At 47.4% G+C, this 16,428-nt stretch overlaps 8 protein-coding genes across 8 annotated transcripts, besides 1 other annotated feature; 4 read left to right on the forward strand and 4 right to left on the reverse strand.

The window, feature by feature from the left end:
- Positions 1 to 16,428: part of a sequence feature (contig 1.109 1..233950(1)) that runs on past both edges of the window.
- Positions 881 to 3,603, forward strand: ANIA_06494 (putative meiosis protein MEI2; the record flags this gene model as incomplete). The annotated part of the gene is made up of 12 exons (XM_050612878.1): positions 881 to 1,071; positions 1,122 to 1,500; positions 1,546 to 1,980; positions 2,035 to 2,394; positions 2,445 to 2,480; positions 2,530 to 2,596; positions 2,735 to 2,765; positions 2,868 to 2,920; positions 2,972 to 3,015; positions 3,075 to 3,146; positions 3,208 to 3,313; positions 3,368 to 3,603. The coding sequence occupies 12 exons, from the start codon at positions 881 to 883 to the stop codon at positions 3,601 to 3,603; spliced, it is 2,010 nt and encodes a 669-aa protein (XP_050467102.1).
- On the forward strand, positions 4,355 to 5,178 carry ANIA_06495 (uncharacterized protein; the record flags this gene model as incomplete). Its single annotated transcript, XM_659007.2, has 2 exons — positions 4,355 to 4,581; positions 4,660 to 5,178. 2 exons carry the CDS (start codon positions 4,355 to 4,357, stop codon positions 5,078 to 5,080), a joined length of 648 nt encoding a protein of 215 aa, XP_664099.1. The 3' UTR covers positions 5,081 to 5,178.
- On the reverse strand, positions 5,229 to 8,124 carry las21 (mannose-ethanolamine phosphotransferase LAS21; the record flags this gene model as incomplete). Its single annotated transcript, XM_050612885.1, has 7 exons — positions 7,875 to 8,124; positions 7,780 to 7,824; positions 7,442 to 7,748; positions 7,268 to 7,395; positions 6,843 to 7,213; positions 5,810 to 6,784; positions 5,229 to 5,761 (listed from the first exon to the last, which is right to left on the reverse strand). Exons 1-7 carry the CDS (start codon positions 8,057 to 8,059, stop codon positions 5,229 to 5,231), a joined length of 2,544 nt encoding a protein of 847 aa, XP_050467103.1. The 5' UTR covers positions 8,060 to 8,124.
- ANIA_06497 (DUF2423 domain-containing protein) lies at positions 8,578 to 9,151 on the reverse strand. The gene is made up of 3 exons (XM_659009.2): positions 8,913 to 9,151; positions 8,813 to 8,857; positions 8,578 to 8,759 (listed from the first exon to the last, which is right to left on the reverse strand). Exons 1-3 carry the CDS (start codon positions 9,094 to 9,096, stop codon positions 8,614 to 8,616), a joined length of 375 nt encoding a protein of 124 aa, XP_664101.1. The 5' UTR covers positions 9,097 to 9,151; the 3' UTR covers positions 8,578 to 8,613.
- On the forward strand, positions 9,314 to 11,530 carry ANIA_10822 (uncharacterized protein). Its single transcript, XM_050612892.1, has 7 exons — positions 9,314 to 9,617; positions 9,673 to 9,891; positions 9,940 to 10,011; positions 10,063 to 10,379; positions 10,438 to 10,543; positions 10,589 to 10,814; positions 10,865 to 11,530. Exons 1-7 carry the CDS (start codon positions 9,473 to 9,475, stop codon positions 11,292 to 11,294), a joined length of 1,515 nt encoding a protein of 504 aa, XP_050467104.1. The 5' UTR covers positions 9,314 to 9,472; the 3' UTR covers positions 11,295 to 11,530.
- On the forward strand, positions 11,789 to 12,577 carry ANIA_10826 (trafficking protein particle complex subunit; the record flags this gene model as incomplete). Its single annotated transcript, XM_050612897.1, has 4 exons — positions 11,789 to 12,018; positions 12,132 to 12,249; positions 12,316 to 12,405; positions 12,452 to 12,577. The coding sequence occupies 4 exons, from the start codon at positions 11,789 to 11,791 to the stop codon at positions 12,575 to 12,577; spliced, it is 564 nt and encodes a 187-aa protein (XP_050467105.1).
- Positions 12,473 to 14,486, reverse strand: ANIA_06499 (malate dehydrogenase mdhC). Its single transcript, XM_050612900.1, has 8 exons — positions 14,370 to 14,486; positions 14,273 to 14,304; positions 14,099 to 14,209; positions 13,959 to 14,046; positions 13,511 to 13,888; positions 13,368 to 13,452; positions 13,169 to 13,313; positions 12,473 to 13,111 (listed from the first exon to the last, which is right to left on the reverse strand). Exons 1-8 carry the CDS (start codon positions 14,380 to 14,382, stop codon positions 12,971 to 12,973), a joined length of 993 nt encoding a protein of 330 aa, XP_050467106.1. The 5' UTR covers positions 14,383 to 14,486; the 3' UTR covers positions 12,473 to 12,970.
- Positions 15,328 to 16,390, reverse strand: ANIA_06500 (60S ribosomal protein L28). The gene is made up of 5 exons (XM_050612904.1): positions 16,274 to 16,390; positions 16,086 to 16,180; positions 15,990 to 16,013; positions 15,800 to 15,924; positions 15,328 to 15,725 (listed from the first exon to the last, which is right to left on the reverse strand). Exons 1-5 carry the CDS (start codon positions 16,323 to 16,325, stop codon positions 15,548 to 15,550), a joined length of 474 nt encoding a protein of 157 aa, XP_050467107.1. The 5' UTR covers positions 16,326 to 16,390; the 3' UTR covers positions 15,328 to 15,547.

The raw sequence follows: 16,428 nt of genomic DNA on the forward strand, positions 1-16,428 counted from the left end.
GCCTTTCATACTTATATCTGATGTGAAGCGAGATTACCTCCCTTCTGAGACAGTATTCTAGATGGATTCGCTTAACCAGGGCGAGGCCCAAATCGTATAATGCTCTCTATGAAAAGCCAATTTGCTGGAGAAGCGAGGGTTCCATTGACAAATGAAACACGACGCATGCTCCCTTTGAAGCAACTGTGTTACGCTATAGCCTGCAGGCAAATCCCATGGTCGAAGGACATAAATGCCATTTTGGCAGTATTATGTCAAGCAAGAAGTAGATATGGGTCATTTTGCTCATATCAAGGAGCCTTGACTTATTGCTGCAGGTGAATGCTATGCCTATACCATGCTGGTAGGTAAAATAAGTCTTCACTTTTAGATCTCAGCAATCCATTACAGGTATACAGCTTCTACCAGGAACCGCTTGCCGGGCTAGACAACACAAGCTTAGTGCATCTAGGAGATGTACCTCAGTACATCTGATGAGAATAATGTTATAACAAGCAGAGTGGCTTCAAGCAGTGCTATTTAGTGAACTGGGTTTGTCCAGAAAGCTTATGTTGTGATTTACAGATATAGCATACCTGAACCAGCACTCATTTCTCTCGGCGGTGTTGTTATAATTGAAAGACATTTCCTTGACCTCTCCTCCCATTTTGATTCTCTGCAATCCCTGTGAGAGGTCATCAATCTAGCAACCCTGTGTTTAGACCAGCATGATCAATAACAAGCACTTACTTTAAACGTGCATTCACACTCTCATTGACTCATTCAAAGAAACAGATCTCAGACCTCATTGTTCAGTACTTGCACAGGCAATCTTTCTGGATCAACTACTTGTGGAAGGAACACACCACGAGCCTTTGAAAAGTCTCCGGTAGGCCTTAACATGAGAGGAACCGATTCTTCTCGTGGGCTGAGCAGCCCCGGCTCCACAGACGGTGTTGCTTCTCCCAATGGATCGCCGGATACGAAGCTCACTGCATTCTCCCCAGAGGATGTGCGTTCGAAAACACTCTCTGAATCGAGTGCCTGTGGTCCACTGGATGATTGGACCGGCTTCAAACAGTTCTTCTCGAAGTATGTAACTTGCAGATGCTGATATATGGACTCTTGCTAACTGGTTGCAGTGCCTGTTCGGACCCATTTCTTGTCTCAGCAAATGTGTCTACTCGGCCCCAGCTTTCGCCAACCGCTGCGAGTTTCACTCCCATTGGACTGACAGACTCTGCGAGTGCGAACCGAGCTCACTTTATGACCAAGGATGTATCACCCAGCAACATCAGTCTCCTGACAGCCGACTCCAAGGCTGACTCTGGAAGCAACTCCAAGGTCAGCCGCCCGGAGCGGTCCCTACCGAAGTATGGTGCCATTGGGAGTGATAGAATATATAGAGATTGCGGTGTTCAGGCCAGGAAGGCTGCCGAGCAGGAGGGAAATACACGTGCTTTGCTTATTGAGAATGTTCCCAATAATCTAACTTATATGTCTCTGGCTGGCTTTTTCAACGTGAGTTACCTTGCTATTCATCTTTTGCGAGTCTGACGGGAACAGCGCCGCGAATTTACCTCTCTCAAAGGTCCTATACTTTCAGAACTGAGCTCTAAAGGCAATGTATATGTCTCCTTTACCGATTGCCGCGAAGCCAAGAAGGCAATTGAGAAAGTCCGCCTTCTTCGACCAGAATGGAGAGTCTTTCCGCTAACTCCCAGAGAGTACGTGCAACATCTGGATCCAGCATTGCTTCCTCAAACTTCCAACTATGAAGGTCAACTGCTCGCTACTGTCTACTATGACAGCCGCAATCCAGGTCTGAATCAACATACTGTAGCCCGATCATTGGAGACACTCGCTATGACCTTTGGGGACATCCAGGCCTTCACTCCTTTACTCTCGAGCCAAGAAAACATCTCTGAGTTTCACATTGAGTACTTCAATACCCGTGACGCCGAAAATGTCATGACAACTCTCAATGGAACGTCTGTGGATGTAAGTCGTGGCCATTATACTGTTTATTTGGACAAACACTAACAGCTTTTCAAGGATTGCGTTGTTGAAGTTTCATTCTTCAAGCCGGACGTGGAAAGTGAAGCATATCCCTCTCCCCAGAGTCCATGCTCTTTGAAGAAATCCCCTTCCTGCTTGAACGCTTCTTATCAGAAAGACGCCTCGTGGTCCTCGCCTCGGCATAGCCGTGCTCCTTACATGGAGCTTAGCCCAACAGGCCGATCCACAATTCCTCCTGGAGAACATGCTGGATTAATGGACTGGATGACAAGAGCGGGGGAAAGTATTCTACCTTCTCCCCGTCGCGAGATCGCCCGCTGCCCAGATTTACGCTTAACGAATCAAAATGCCGTTGATGTCGAGCGTATCCGCCTCGGGTTGGATGTCCGCACCACCGTATGGTCTCCAGCTGCATTTCACTCTAGCCTTGCTCATTATTTATACAGATCATGCTCCGAAACATTCCCAACAAGATTGACCAGGTAAGACCATCGAGAATACGAGATGAGAAATTAACACTGACTTCGCAAGACCATGCTCAAAGCCATCGTTGACGAGACAAGCCACGGGAAATATGACTTTATGTACCTGCGTATTGGTCAGTGTGCATTGCCACTCGAAGCTTGGTATCGTGTGTGATGACTGATAGTTTCTCTAAAGATTTCGCTAATAACTGCAAGTATGTTGGGACAAGTTGACATAGAAATCCCTGGTCTTACTGAACCACTTGTTCCAGTGTTGGCTATGCTTTCATCAACTTCGAAGATGTGAGTATCTCTCTACATAGCCTGGATAAGGAGCTAACGATATCCCAGCCGATCGATATAATTGATGTTAGTTTGTGACTTCCTAGCACTGAGTCATCGCAGAGTATACACTTACGTTATTCAAAGTTTGTCAAAGCACGAGCAGGGCGCACATGGTATGCCCAAGTTTACAGAATGCCCGACGTAGATGCTAATACCATGCGTAGGAACTGCTTCAACAGCGATAAGGTCGCAGAAGTGTCATACGCAAGTCAGTACTAATCTGCCTTGTTTATGGGATTTGTTTTAAACTTTTGAGCAGCCATCCAGGGTAAGGACTGTCTGGTACAAAAGTTCCGCAATAGTTCAGTGATGCTTGAACACCCTTCGTTCCGCCCAAAGGTAAGATGTCCCTTCCGTTGCAAAGGATGCAGGAGTTACTGAACACTCATGGCGGGAGCAGATCTTTCATACTGGCACTGGGCCTCTCGCTGGAAAGGAGGACCGTTTCCCCGGACCTGATAACCCATCAAAGATGCGCCGCAGCATCGAGAATGCAGAACACGTCGGTTAGTGATATAATATGTTTTGCATGACAAATGCTAACTGAACGAACACGCCAGGTTTGTTTGCGCCACGAGTCGGGCAGCAGTATCGAGATGAGCAGCGTCGCCGCCGCTCTCAATTCGATCGGGGGACCACTGCGGCTGAAAGGGAAATAGTGTACGTTCGGTCCCTCGCTCCCAGGCGTCCCTTCAGTGCTGTGGGCAATGGCCTGAAAAGCGCTCCTTGCACCTACCCTGGGATGAAAATGTGGTACGACTCTTCCGTCTCCGACCATGGTCCTAAAACTTCTTAATCATGTTTCATCGAGTGACTCCTCTGGCAAACTTAGGAGCAATTGATATGTTTGTGTACAAAAATGCTCAGTGATTCAATCTTTCGTTAATCTGCTGCAATTGTTCTTGTGGTTTTATCTGTCTTTCATACTTTTCTTGTTCCGAGTGCATTGCGGGCTTGGAGAGGGGCTACCAACAGTTTTGATTCATGAGAGAAAAGCCATTCTATGCCCAGGTTGGCTTGATTGTGGTGTCTCGGTCTGAGTCTGAATGTTGGGTTCATCTCCGTTGGGAAGTCAAGTGAGGTTTACAGAGTACATAATGACGGATGATGATAATGCTGATAAGTTGAAGCAAGATGGGGACATGGCCAGATTGGCGGTCTTCTGCTGCTTGATTACGAAACAGTTTATTGAAGGCCCTTTTCAAATTCAATATAGCGGGGTATAGAATACACAGGCGGCAGTACTGCGATTGTGAGATCGGAGCCATTTATAAAAGTATGAAGCACCATATAGGCTCGGGAGTACTGAGAGCGGAGAAGGAACCACAATAAACGTGGGGCCGGTTGTAACCGGGCGAGCCTCGACTCTGGCGTCGGCATAATTTTCTCTTAATGCACACCTTCAAAGCTGAGGTGCGCCTTCATTCTAACTTCACTGGCTGATGTGATAGATAACACCGTTACTGGTCTAGTTCTCTTCTTTCTGGCCACTTGAGCGGCAGGCTGTAAAGTCTGCTCTTCTGAGCAATCAGTGAGAAGCACTAAATATGGAAGAAGATGAGGTCTTCCGCATCTACTCTATGCTTCACCTCATATTCCACCGCAACAGGAATCAGCATGGCAGGACAAAGTGGTGGAAATGGCTCTCGATTCTGAAGCGAGCCGTCTGGAATCTAGCTATGTCTCTGAGCTCGAGCAAGCAAGGAGATTTCCGCACCTCTGCTGAAAATTATAAACAATATTTGGCCGATCGGGTTCTACCGAGGTGTTACCTGTGAGTTTTACCGCAGTTGAGCGCTCTTGTTTAGAGTATATCGGTTTTTTCGAAGCTCGGCTGATACCCTATTCCCAGGGCCTTTTCGGTAGTCATAGCAGATGTCCAGTTCTCCGCTCTTGGCGCTGTACTCTTCGCTATCCTTGCACAGCTCTCAAAATCAACTGGCATTGCTGAAGAATTTAAGTTGCCGTCTCCGGTAGAAACTAACCATAATTCACTCGCATCTTACACAGAGGTACCTACACGCATAGATGATATAGGAGAAGCGCTGCCACGGCCTGCAGAGCCATCGGAAGTTGCTGAGGACTTCCAGTTGCAGCAGCCCGTTAAGCCCGTTTTGGCAGTGTCGAATAAATCAAGCGCGTCTCAAACTCTAAACGTGACGGAACCCGAGAAGAAAATGAAGAAGAAGAAGAAGCAGAAGGAGAAGGGGTCGGAAACGAAGAAGCGGAGGAAGGAAAATGCGATAGATGATCTTTTTGATGGGCTGTTTTGATAAACACCCGGTTGGACCTAGACCTTTTGTACTCTTGATGAGATTTCCCAAACAGATTGCTTCATAAAGTTATATCCGGACCACATAATACAGATACTAAAAAAAAAAAAAATAAAAATAAAAATAAAAATAACAAAGAGGTCCCGCATCACTGCCTACCTACCGTTGGGAGCAGCAGGTTCACCCAGTGATGGATAATAACCCAAGACATTGTGTACAAGTATTTGGGCGAAAATACAGTCCAAATGAAAAGATGAGTCCTCAATGCCGTACATGCGGCCATAACAGAGGTCAAGATAGAGGCCGCATGGAAAGTTAAAAGTGCAGTGTGAGTCCGGCTTTCGTCATGAGATTCCCCTCTTCTCAAAAGCTTAGTGGCAGATATCCACCAAATCGGGCCGGCCCAATTGCCCACATATGTCAGGATGCCAACTAAAATGACGTTATAAACGCTGACGCCGTTATACGCGTTAGATAGATCGATGGAAGATATAGCGTTCGATCCACCAAATGCAAAAAAAGCTATGTATTGCATCAGCAAAGATGTGAGAGTAACCTCAGCAGAATTCAAGTTCATCCATGTCAAAGCTTTGAGCTGCAGTCTGAAGAAGAGAAAAATAGGCACATTTGTTACTCTCGACTGGGTTAGAAGGAAGAGCGTTAGAGCTTCATGAAATAATCCTACAGTTCCATCAGATATGCGATTCATCGCCAGTTTTGCTTGCTTACCTTGTTTTATAGGCAGTTTGCCGTTTCTCATAAATATCAACATAAAGAGCACAGCAATTCCGCCCATGGCAACCCGCGCATATAGGACAAGTGTGATACCATCCATAAATGTTGCAACAGTTTGGATAGTAGTCTCATTGAGAAGTTCTGGCGATTCAGATGCCGCAAAAACCAACTTGAAAGTAAAGCACATAGCCGTCACTGCGAGGCAGAGCAGACGCCATATTAAGGATGAAAGGTTATCCATTAAATGTAGACAAACGTCAGCATAAGTCACAACAATCAAAAGCCAAAGGTTAATCCGGTGACTCGGAAGGTATATCCTAGCAATATCAGGTTCAGCAGCGAATTTTTGACCTGTCTGATTCCAACGTCTCATGAACCGGTGCGAGATTGCTAGGATGGCGGCAGGGAGAAGATATGTCGCACCTTGAGGCGCTTTTTGGAGTCGAATGGACCTGACGTGTAGGTAGAAAGTCCATCCTGTAAATACCCAGTACCAGAATTGCTGTTCCTCTTCCACATAACTGCTTGCAAACATCATTGCACCGTATAGCAGAACACCTGTTGTCAGGAACAGCCTTGGAAGAGTGTGATTTGAGAGCGCCTTATATGTTGCAGGTATAGAAAATAAGACTGCGAGGCCAGCGATACATATACCTAACAAGAGGTACCTGAGATCATAATTGCTAGCAGCGCTGCTCATGACTTCTTGGGAAGATCTGAGAAAGCGTAATAGGGCGGATTCTATCTCAGTCTGGACATAGATGTCATCCGCCGCATCTGCTCCATATTGATGGAGCAATTCTTGTGCCTGGGCCCAGGCACAGAGAGCTCCATCAGGGCCACGCGGTGAATCATCATAACAACTAGCAGGCAACGTATCATCTCCAAAATTGTGGTTCGGATATGTTTCTTTGAGTGCATTCAACAACTGCTTAGCATTCCCGGCGAGCAGTCGTATTCTCTGTGAACCTGTGTTTAAAGAAAAGTTAGTATCAGTTGACCCTAGCAACAATGGTATAATGCCCACCAAGATGCCACATATTTAGAAATTCGGGGATGAATACACCTAGGCTGTTCAGAGGGATAGGTAGTCCAAGAAGACCAGCCAGAGTCGGCGTAATGTCGGTTTGATCCACGACACTATAGTACTGTAGTTCATGCGTCGCATTCACGGGACTTTCCCTGCCAGCGCCCAAGCTTTGAAGCTTCGGAGATATAAAAGTTAGGGCAGGTGAAGTTTCGCCTGCCGAAGAACCCCCATGATTCCCAGCATCGTTCATTCCATGATCACCACATAGAATGAAGAGGGTTGACTGTAGGTGAGCCTCCTGCTCCATGGCTCTGTACACTTGCGCGACTATCGAATCCATCTCATGTTGTTTAGGTACCATATATGAACTGAGCACGTTTATCAGTTTGAGGGGTTGCATGAAGAAACAGGTTGCCATTCACCTTTGCGGCCCAGCTTTGTGCCCGATATGGTCCAGGCCTAGGTAGTGCATTATCATACCTGACCAATCACCTGTAACAAGCTCATCATGAATATGCCGAGTTACATTTGTGTCGACTTCGGTGAAGTCCTGTAAATGTTAGTCAGAAGCCGTTGTGAATGGACGGGTGACTGACTGAGACGAAGAAGCTGGTTGTCCCATCCGATCTGCTAAACATCCCAGGAAACAGTTTCAGCCAGGTATCATCCCCATACATTACAAGTTGCTCGCCCTTCGCTCTTATTTGGGCCAGCCACGTATCTTGGTATGCAAGGGTTGACGATGTGTCAGACTCAGCTATGTTGAGAATAACATCGAGAAAAGACGGCACAGATCCTGTGGTCATAGCCTTCAATCGAGGCATTGTAACTGTCGGGGAACCTGCATAAGCGGTAAAGGGAATTGCAGCACCGGATCGGATGAGGCTTCTGAAGTCAGTAGGACTATCAGGCAAGATCGAATAATAATGCGAACCTCTGTGTGAAGAGAAACCCGGAGTTGTTGGAATAAACGAAGTCACTTAGTCGCTCAGCTGCTGTACTCGGAATAGAGAGTTTACAAGTACTTACCTTCTTAGAGCATCAACCACCATAAAGATTACTTTATCAAACACCCTTGGCGGGCGATCCTCAAAGGAATCAAAAGTAGCCAGGCCAGAAATAAGAGGTTTATATGGGAAAAAACCGAGAGAGAAGACTAAGACAGCGATCGGTATGAGCACATTAGCCACAAGCACCAGCAAATGGTGCACCATTTTGAACTGGTTGCTGAGTGATCACGGCGAGCACAACAACCATCAGTATGATCACATCAAATTGATTGAATTAGGCTGAGTTTACTCCGTTACGGAGTACTGTTCTTTCACGCTGCTCCTAGGCCATTTCAGGAGGCGCAGGGTTCACCGCCTATTTTTTCAAGGAAATCAATTCTTATCGATAACATTATCACTGCATCTAGGTACAGGTATTATTTAAAGGTTGAAAATGTGCCTGTGTTAAAAACCGGCACAAATGCATAGCCAGATCAAAAACACAATCATCGCCAGCATTTTTCAGTATGAAAATAATGCGGGAAGCCTCGTCCGGCACTGTTCATGTCATCTCAGCGATTTAGTACCGATGCAGCGACCTGTGGTGGTAAGTGGTCGTTGGGGATCTCAAGCTCTTGTCGACATTATTTTCGCAAGCGTACGTCTTGATCCAGGGCTGAGAGTCGAGGAAGCTTCTTGTTACGTACATCACTAGATCCGGTTGTTGTTGTTGGATGAAACAATGTACTGATCACGCAGCAAAAAAAGCACTTCCCGCTTTACTTCTTTTTGTGCATTTTCTTGGTCTTTGATGGGTGTGGTTTGAAAACGATGGATGAACGGTTTTTCCTCTGACGTTTCTGAATTCGTCCTGAGCGTTGGGAACGAACACGGGCACTGACTTTCGAAGAGTCGATGTCCATTGCTGTAGAAAGGATGCATCAGCATTAAATCAAAGAAAACACCGATGTCTATCACCTTCACTATTCTCGGACGGGTTTGTTTTACTCTCGTCCTCCGTAACTAAATGTTGTTAATTAGAGCCAATTTTCCCTTACAGCCTTAACTGGCCACATACCGATATTCGTAGCCTCGGTGACTGTATTGGAATTTTCCTGAGCTCTAGGTTTAGGTTGAGCAGCAAGCTCTTGCAGCTTTGCGGACAATCTTTCGGTGCGGGCATCCACAGCAGGGCCAAAAACTGTAGAGCGAAGCTTTGCTTTGTTGCGCTTCTGAACACTGGCACGAACACTTTTCGCCATTATGATTGTAGATGTGCGGGGCTAGAGCAAATGAATAGGTTGAGTATGAGTTTTCGTCGCCGAGGTTTTATCGCTTGAGAAAAGTTTTCGATTCAATTATCTAGTTCACAGTCTTATGTCATCCGAGTCGGAGCCGCCTCTCACCTCCGCACCCAACCCAGTTGCTGGAGTTCCAGACTCGCCAGCAACTTGAAGTGACCGCGGCGGCATTGTTCTAATCAACATCACACCCTTCTCATTTATAGGTCGCGAATTGAAATGTCTCTTAAGGGATCTGATCAGAAGGAGCCTTTAATATTGAAGTATACTTGCCCGAACTCCGCGCTTTAATATACATCCAGCCTTCAGCGCTTATTCAGGCACATCCGTCGCCACGATGGCCTCTGGCCAAACATCCGAGCTCCAAAGTGTGATTGCTTTGGTCAAGACCCTGACCAATGCGCAACTGAAAGACATTTTAAGGGATGAAGGGCTGGCGGTGTCTGGGTTGAAAGCTGCACTCCAAGTGCGGATCATCAATGGTTTGTACATCCCTCTCTATGGCAATAACTGCAATCACGATGCTAACGATTCCAGCCCTCGAGGGACACTTCCAAGCTGGGCGCCTTGGGCGTTATGACAGTCTCAGGAAATTTATTTATGCCACTGCACATCGGTCAATGCCTCCGTCGCCCTCAATACCGCCACCAGTGCCAGGCAACTATTATCAACAAATTCCAACCACTCATTCAGTACAATCACACCACAGACAGTCACCCCTAGGAATGCCCGTAGCCTCGCATGGGTCCGTACCTGGTATGATATTCTACAGCGCTTTTAGGGCTTGTATCTCATGATCTCTAGGGCCGCTCATATTCAAGGACAGTCCGTTTTATAGGATAATACGTCAGCTCACACCTACTATAGAATGCAAAGGTGAGAATATCCTTCGGAGTTATGGGATGTGACCCTAATAGCCGAAATCAGCACGTGAACATACTAGAGATAGCGTAGAGCTGAAGATTCACCTCGACGCGGATGTGGCATCCAGGCTACTTGCAGAACCAAAGCTACGCGTCATGATATTCTGCGCCGCGGATTCTGGACTCAATCAGTTCACCAAGTCTGATATTGCGTTTCCTCATCAAGTCGAACTCAAGGCAAATCTAGATGAGGTGAAGGCTAATCTTAGGGGTCTCAAGAATAAACCCGGTACTACAAGACCAGCAGATATCACAAATTATATTCGAAAAAAAGCTGGTTATACAAATCACGTTGTGATGACGTACGCTCTAACCCAGAAAGTAAGCAAACAAAGTCCTGTTCTAAAAAAAAAGGTCAATTTTACTAACTTCGATTCAGAGGTTCTTCATTGTAGCCAATCTGGTTGAGTGTACGGCTATCGAAGAACTTGTGGATAAACTGAAACGGAGGAAAACAATTACGAGGGAGCAGGTGCTCCAAGAAAGTACGCGTAACTATCTAAAGGACGAAAAAATGCTGACTCCTTCAGTGAAAAGCAAAGCCGAAGATGCAGATATCGTTGCTACGTCGACCGTGATGTCGCTAAAGTGTCCGCTCTCGACTCGACGAATAGAGGTGCCATGTCGCTCTGTGTTATGCACGCATAATCAGTGCTTTGACGCATCGTCGTTTCTCCAACTGCAAGAACAAGCACCAACATGGTCTTGTCCGGTTTGCGCAAAGGCAACGAGCTATGAGTCCCTAAATGTTGACCAGTAAGCTCCCAACATCCCTTCTTTGTATTGACGCTGTTCTTACCTTCTAGATACGTGGACGATATACTCCGCTCAACGCCGCTCGACGTTGAGCAGGTAATTATAGAACCTAACGGGCAATGGTCAACCCCCAAGGATGAGGCGGTAGCGACTGGACCAGGCACCTTTACACCTGCAACCGACGACGACGAATTGGTTGAGATTAGAGAACCTGGAGTTACACCTGTAAAACAAGAGAACCTATCTTCGCTGGATTTGTGGCGGCAGACACCAGCTACCTCGCGAGAGCAGTCCTCAGCGTGGTCGAGCAGCAAACGACCAGCGCCTGTCATTGACCTTACGGGTAGTGACGACGATGACGACTCCCCAATAAGGCCACCGAAAAGACAGGCAGTTCATTTGCATCGGCCATTGCCCAAACAGGATCCCCGCAGCTCATACACGGGCGGGTATCCTCTTCCGACCTTTGGCTCAGAATAATCCTTAAGACGGCCGTCCCATGCACGATTTATCTAGCGGTGCATCTTTCCCGGCGTTATGGCGTGTGGTTTTTCTTGGGCGGGGGGAATAGGAGTGCATTTGCATTATAGGCCATTTTGGCGTTCAACAGGAAACAGGTTAAACATTTTAGCAGAAGACTGTGCCACTGACCCCGTGGACGTACAATTCACTGTGCCCTGCATAAGATAAGAGTAATATAAATTAACTCAAAAGGATGAACCAAATTCTATAGACATGATTCATAGTTATGTGCTAAAGTAGGTGGTCTTCTGACGTGCTGATATGTCTACTCCTTAGGAGAGAAGCGCCGGCCCGCAAAACAAATCCATACCGGCTTAATCAACCGTTGTCACCTACACAATTTCCGCATAATATAGCCCCAATAGCTAATAAGGCTCTTAAACAGACCTCCATCTTTCCTCATTTCGTCTATCATCAATAAGTCCGTGCCAATCCCTGAAACGCCCGCAATCATGTCATTCGATGCGGCCGGCATCCACCCAATCCCGTCCAACTCCCAAGACCGACTCCTCAGCGCATCATGTCTAGATTTCCTCCTCATCGAGCTGGTCCCGATGGCAGAACGAATAGCGAAAGATCTCGCAGCAGATGAAAGATTACTGGACGACGAAGAAACGAAAGAAACGGCGTTTTCCCGCCTCGAGTCCCTGGGCTATAGAGTCGGGCAAGGTCTTGCGGAAAGGTGCGCACACAGTAGTTTCAAACTCTTTCAGGTTTCGCTGCTGGAAACCAATATAGAAGAAACCATGCCTAGAAGATCTTACATGCTAATGAGCACATTTTGCATTACGGCAGGTTCTCCCGGGATCGACCGCGATTCACAGATAACTTGGATGTCATCAAATTCCTGTGCAAGGACTTATGGATGACATTGTTCAAGAAGCAAATCGATAATTTAAAAACAAATCATCGCGTAAGTGCTACTTGAGAGCTGGCCTACTTTTTGAGGTCTCTAGCTGACATTGAGATTTCAATTTAGGGGGTTTATGTTTTGACAGACAATTCCTTCCGTCCTTTCGCGAAAATGAGCATGTCCTCAAGGAACGAGGCACTATCCAGGGCGCAAGCGGTAAGAAACCCATGCATTCATGTTGAGTTAGTCTAATCTGAAATAGTATCTCTGGTTTCCTTGTGGTGTCATTCGTGGTGCATTATCAAACTTGGGCATTCATACGACTGTCCAGGCGGAAACCACGGAACTTCCTGGGGCCACCTTCCAGGTAAAGACAATCAACAAATAGGGAACACTGTTATCTATGTTGCGTGCCGGCTTCAAACCTTTGGGGACCGTCTGGTAGCGACTGGAGGCTGCTTCAACTACCATTAAAACAACTGGGCAGAGCTCTACACGACTTATGCGGTTTAGGAAGACATTGATTCTGCTGTTTTGTTCCTATCATACGAGCTGCAGACTAACCGAAACATTTTTACGGCCCTCCTCAACGTTCGCCGTATATCATTTAAATGATTCAAAGCCTATCTTTTTCGAATACCAGCGATTAGCGAAGCTTCTTCAGGGACAGCAAGTCTCGGAGGACCGCTACAGGTACGTCTCAGTCGGAGCAGGAATGCGAGCTGCATAAATGACCGACCGATGAATGGGAGCCTTGAATTGAGGACGGGGAAGGGCGTGTTTACTTTGGTGGGGGACTCTGAGCGAATTCGACGCCCTTGTCAATGTTGCCCTTGAGACCCTTGATAGCCGTATCAAGGAGCTTTTTCTCAGCATCTGTAATACCGTCGAGAATGTTTATGGCCTTTTGAACACCATTCGGCTATTGTGTTGTTAGCATTAATTCAGACACCTAGGGACCTCAATTCCAAATACTCACTCCAAGTTCGACAGGAGTCGAGAAAAAGTTAACGCCGGTAGCCTTGGCAATATCCGCGCCACCAGGCACACCTGGTAGGTAGACGTAGCTTGGCTCGACAATGCCAGACTGGCCCTTGGAGGCTTTGATCACGCTCTCTGCAAACCTGTATAGGAGTTAGCATTAAAAGCGGCGGCCCAAAACACACAGGATGCCAGACCTGAAGCCAGCGAAAGCCATGGAAAGGGTGGCAGAGCCGGCGCCGTCCTTGGCTTTGACGACCTCGTCGCCACCGAACTGGACGCCTATACGAAGATCAGTAAGACGTAACATTATTGCTTAGACTTTTACAGGAATACCCACGGTTGACAAGCGCATCGTATTTGTCTGCCGGAATCTGGAAGGCAGGAGAAACCTTGCTGAAGAGGGGGACAATAGTTTCGCCGGAGTGACCACCAACAACAGGGACAGTCACTGCGGATGGGTCCTTCTGGCCGGAGAACTCCTGGGTGAAGGTTTCTGCGCGGACAACATCTAAAGTTGTAACGCCAAAGAGACGCGCCGGGTCAAAGACGCCAGCGGCTTTGAGGATTTCGGCAGCAATGGGTACGGTGGAGTTGACGGGGTTTGAAATGATCAAGATGAAAGCCTTGGGGCTGTATTCGGCAATGCCCTTGACAAGGTCACGGACAATGCCAGCGTTGATCTTGAAAAGGTCATCACGAGTCATACCAGGCTTACCTAAAAACCAGACAACATTAGTGCCACTAATATTGTGGAGATATAGACCAATAAATCATATTGTACTGACGAGGAATTCCAGCTGGGATAACGACAATGTCAGTGCCAGTCAAGGCGTTTTTCAGGCCATCTTCCTTGGGCAGGTAACCTGAGATTTTCTGTCTTTGAGTTAGTCCATTAGATTACTGCTTCTATGTAGGCGTGACGTACAGCAACAGAAGAAATGTGGGAGAGGTCAGCGGCAACACCGGGGGTGTTGACAACATCGTAAAGGGCGAGCTCGTCAATAAAGGGGGATGCCTTGAGCAAAAGGGATAGAGGCTGGAAACGTCGGTCAGAATTGCATCAAATATCGACAGATGTTGAGAAGGTAGGTATGCATGCCTGACCAATGCCTCCGGAGGCCCCAAGAACAGCTATATACGTTAGATCCTGCGCTCATTTGAAGAGAACGGTGGGGAGGGGGTTGTTGTCGACATACCAGCCTTGACCATAATGTAAATAGGCGAGGTGGGGTGTTACTAAAGGAGGGTATGATTAGAACGATGTTTCTCGGAGAAGCAATATAAAACTGTTGTTGATTATTGAGATGGTGAAGTTGGAGACGATTGATGGAGAAAGAATTGGGACTTGGAAGCTCAGGCTGCTGTTCAGTGGAGGGGTAAAATGAGGGGTAAGCCTAGAGCTGGGTGGGACAAACAGGGAAAGCCCGTGACAAGGCTATTCCTGCTACTTACGTCGGTGAGAAGAACTGGATGAGGTTGAGACAAAATGATGAATTGAGGAATATGAAACGTAACAGAAGGCAATACTCTAGAGCTGTGCAGTGGTGATGCTCCCGTATTTATGTACTATCATCCCTTGACTGCAACCGACTGGAGAATCACATGTGGGGAGTTACTCCGTCACTCCGGCCGGATCTACGAAGACTACAGTACGGTTCCGGCACTCGACGATTAGGTATGGGTAGAACAATCAAGGTGAGCGAGATACCGCCGATACGATTACACAGTAAATCTCTGTTCCTTTATTACCATACTTGTCAGCCTTCCATGTTATTTAGAATCGATCTTGGGCATCCAGTATTAAATCAGCATGCCGGCGGGCAGGTCACGGTACAGCGATGGTTTGGTTGAATTCGCAATGACGGCAAAAGCATCCAGCTGTATTCCGGCGATTGTCGTCGATTCCTTGGGTTGCTGACGGTAACAGGGACGAGGCCGATTTCCCCCATTTGAGCATTGCAGTTCGGGAAAAGGCGGGTATCGACTTCCTCTGCGGCAAATGGATGGCGACACCACACTTGAGGTCCCATTATGCCACTTGGTTCGGGCCGACGAACGGCTGCAGAGCATCCAAATGCCATGATCAGTATTTCAAAGCGAGAGGACTACGTCTACACCAACGAGGGCTTATTCTTTTCCCGCCCTCAATTACTATAACAGCATTTCTGATACTTCCTGCTTTCGAAAGGGGTTTTCTGTTATTTATTTTTCCCCTCCCTTTCCCCGGTCCCAACTACGGGGCCAATCGTCGCGGAGTGAATCAATAGCAATTCTTGCTAAAATACATGGACGTCACTTCCCGCTAGACGGCATTGCGCCAGTGTGTCGGACTCGCAAAGTCATATTCTCAATCCCTCAACCCAGCCGCACTGATTCACGCGGACTCCTGCTCGGCAGCCTTCCTGGCTTGAGCACCGCGAGGCTTCCTGGCAGGGGTCTCCTTCTTGGCCTTCTGGGAGCGGCGGATAGCGCTCACACGGGAAACAGCCTCTTGACGGAGGTCAGCACGGTAGCCATTCTTAGCAGTCCGGTCAGCGACACCCTTGTAGATTCTGTATGTAGCGGAGAAAACCACCAGTCAGCAAATTCGAGTTTCGGCTCAATCATCAGTGATGGTGTTGCGTACTTGCGGTTGGAAGCTCCAGGGCCGTAGGTCACAACAGCCAGGCTCTTAGCAGGCTGCTGGGAGGTGCCGGGCTTCTTGGTGATGGTGACAACACCACCGTTCTCAGTGGCCTGGACGCCAATGGCCTGATTGCTAGTCAAAACCCATTCTTGCGAGAGTTTGATCATCGAAAGAGGCTTGCGAGATTTACCTTGGTGTTGGAGTAACCAGCGTACTAGCATAGCAGTTACCGTCAGTGGATGTTTTTCCTTATCCTGGTTATAATCTTGAACTAGGCGTCTCTTACCTTGAAAGAGTGTTTGTTCAGCACATTGAGAGGGTCGCGCGAGAATTGAACACCACCGTGGGTGTTACGCTTGACCAAATAAGCGTTTTGGTTACCTGTACAGATTTCTCGAGTTAACCTGCTGTTCATGGCTAAACCGGATCGCTTCAACTTGAAATCAAGGTCGAGAGCGAGTTTCGTCTACTTACGGGTGAGCTGCCAAACGAGGTCGCTGGAAACGTTCGATCTTTCGGCGGCCATTGTGAATGTCTGTCTGGAGTTGAAGGTTATTGACACAGATCGAATTCGCAAGTCCGATTTCCTAGCTTAGAGCCACTGGAATTCCGTGGATGATTGTGCGCCA

Source organism: Aspergillus nidulans, chromosome I (genome assembly GCF_000011425.1).
Source record: "Aspergillus nidulans FGSC A4 chromosome I".
Lineage (NCBI taxonomy): Eukaryota > Fungi > Ascomycota > Eurotiomycetes > Eurotiales > Aspergillaceae > Aspergillus > Aspergillus nidulans.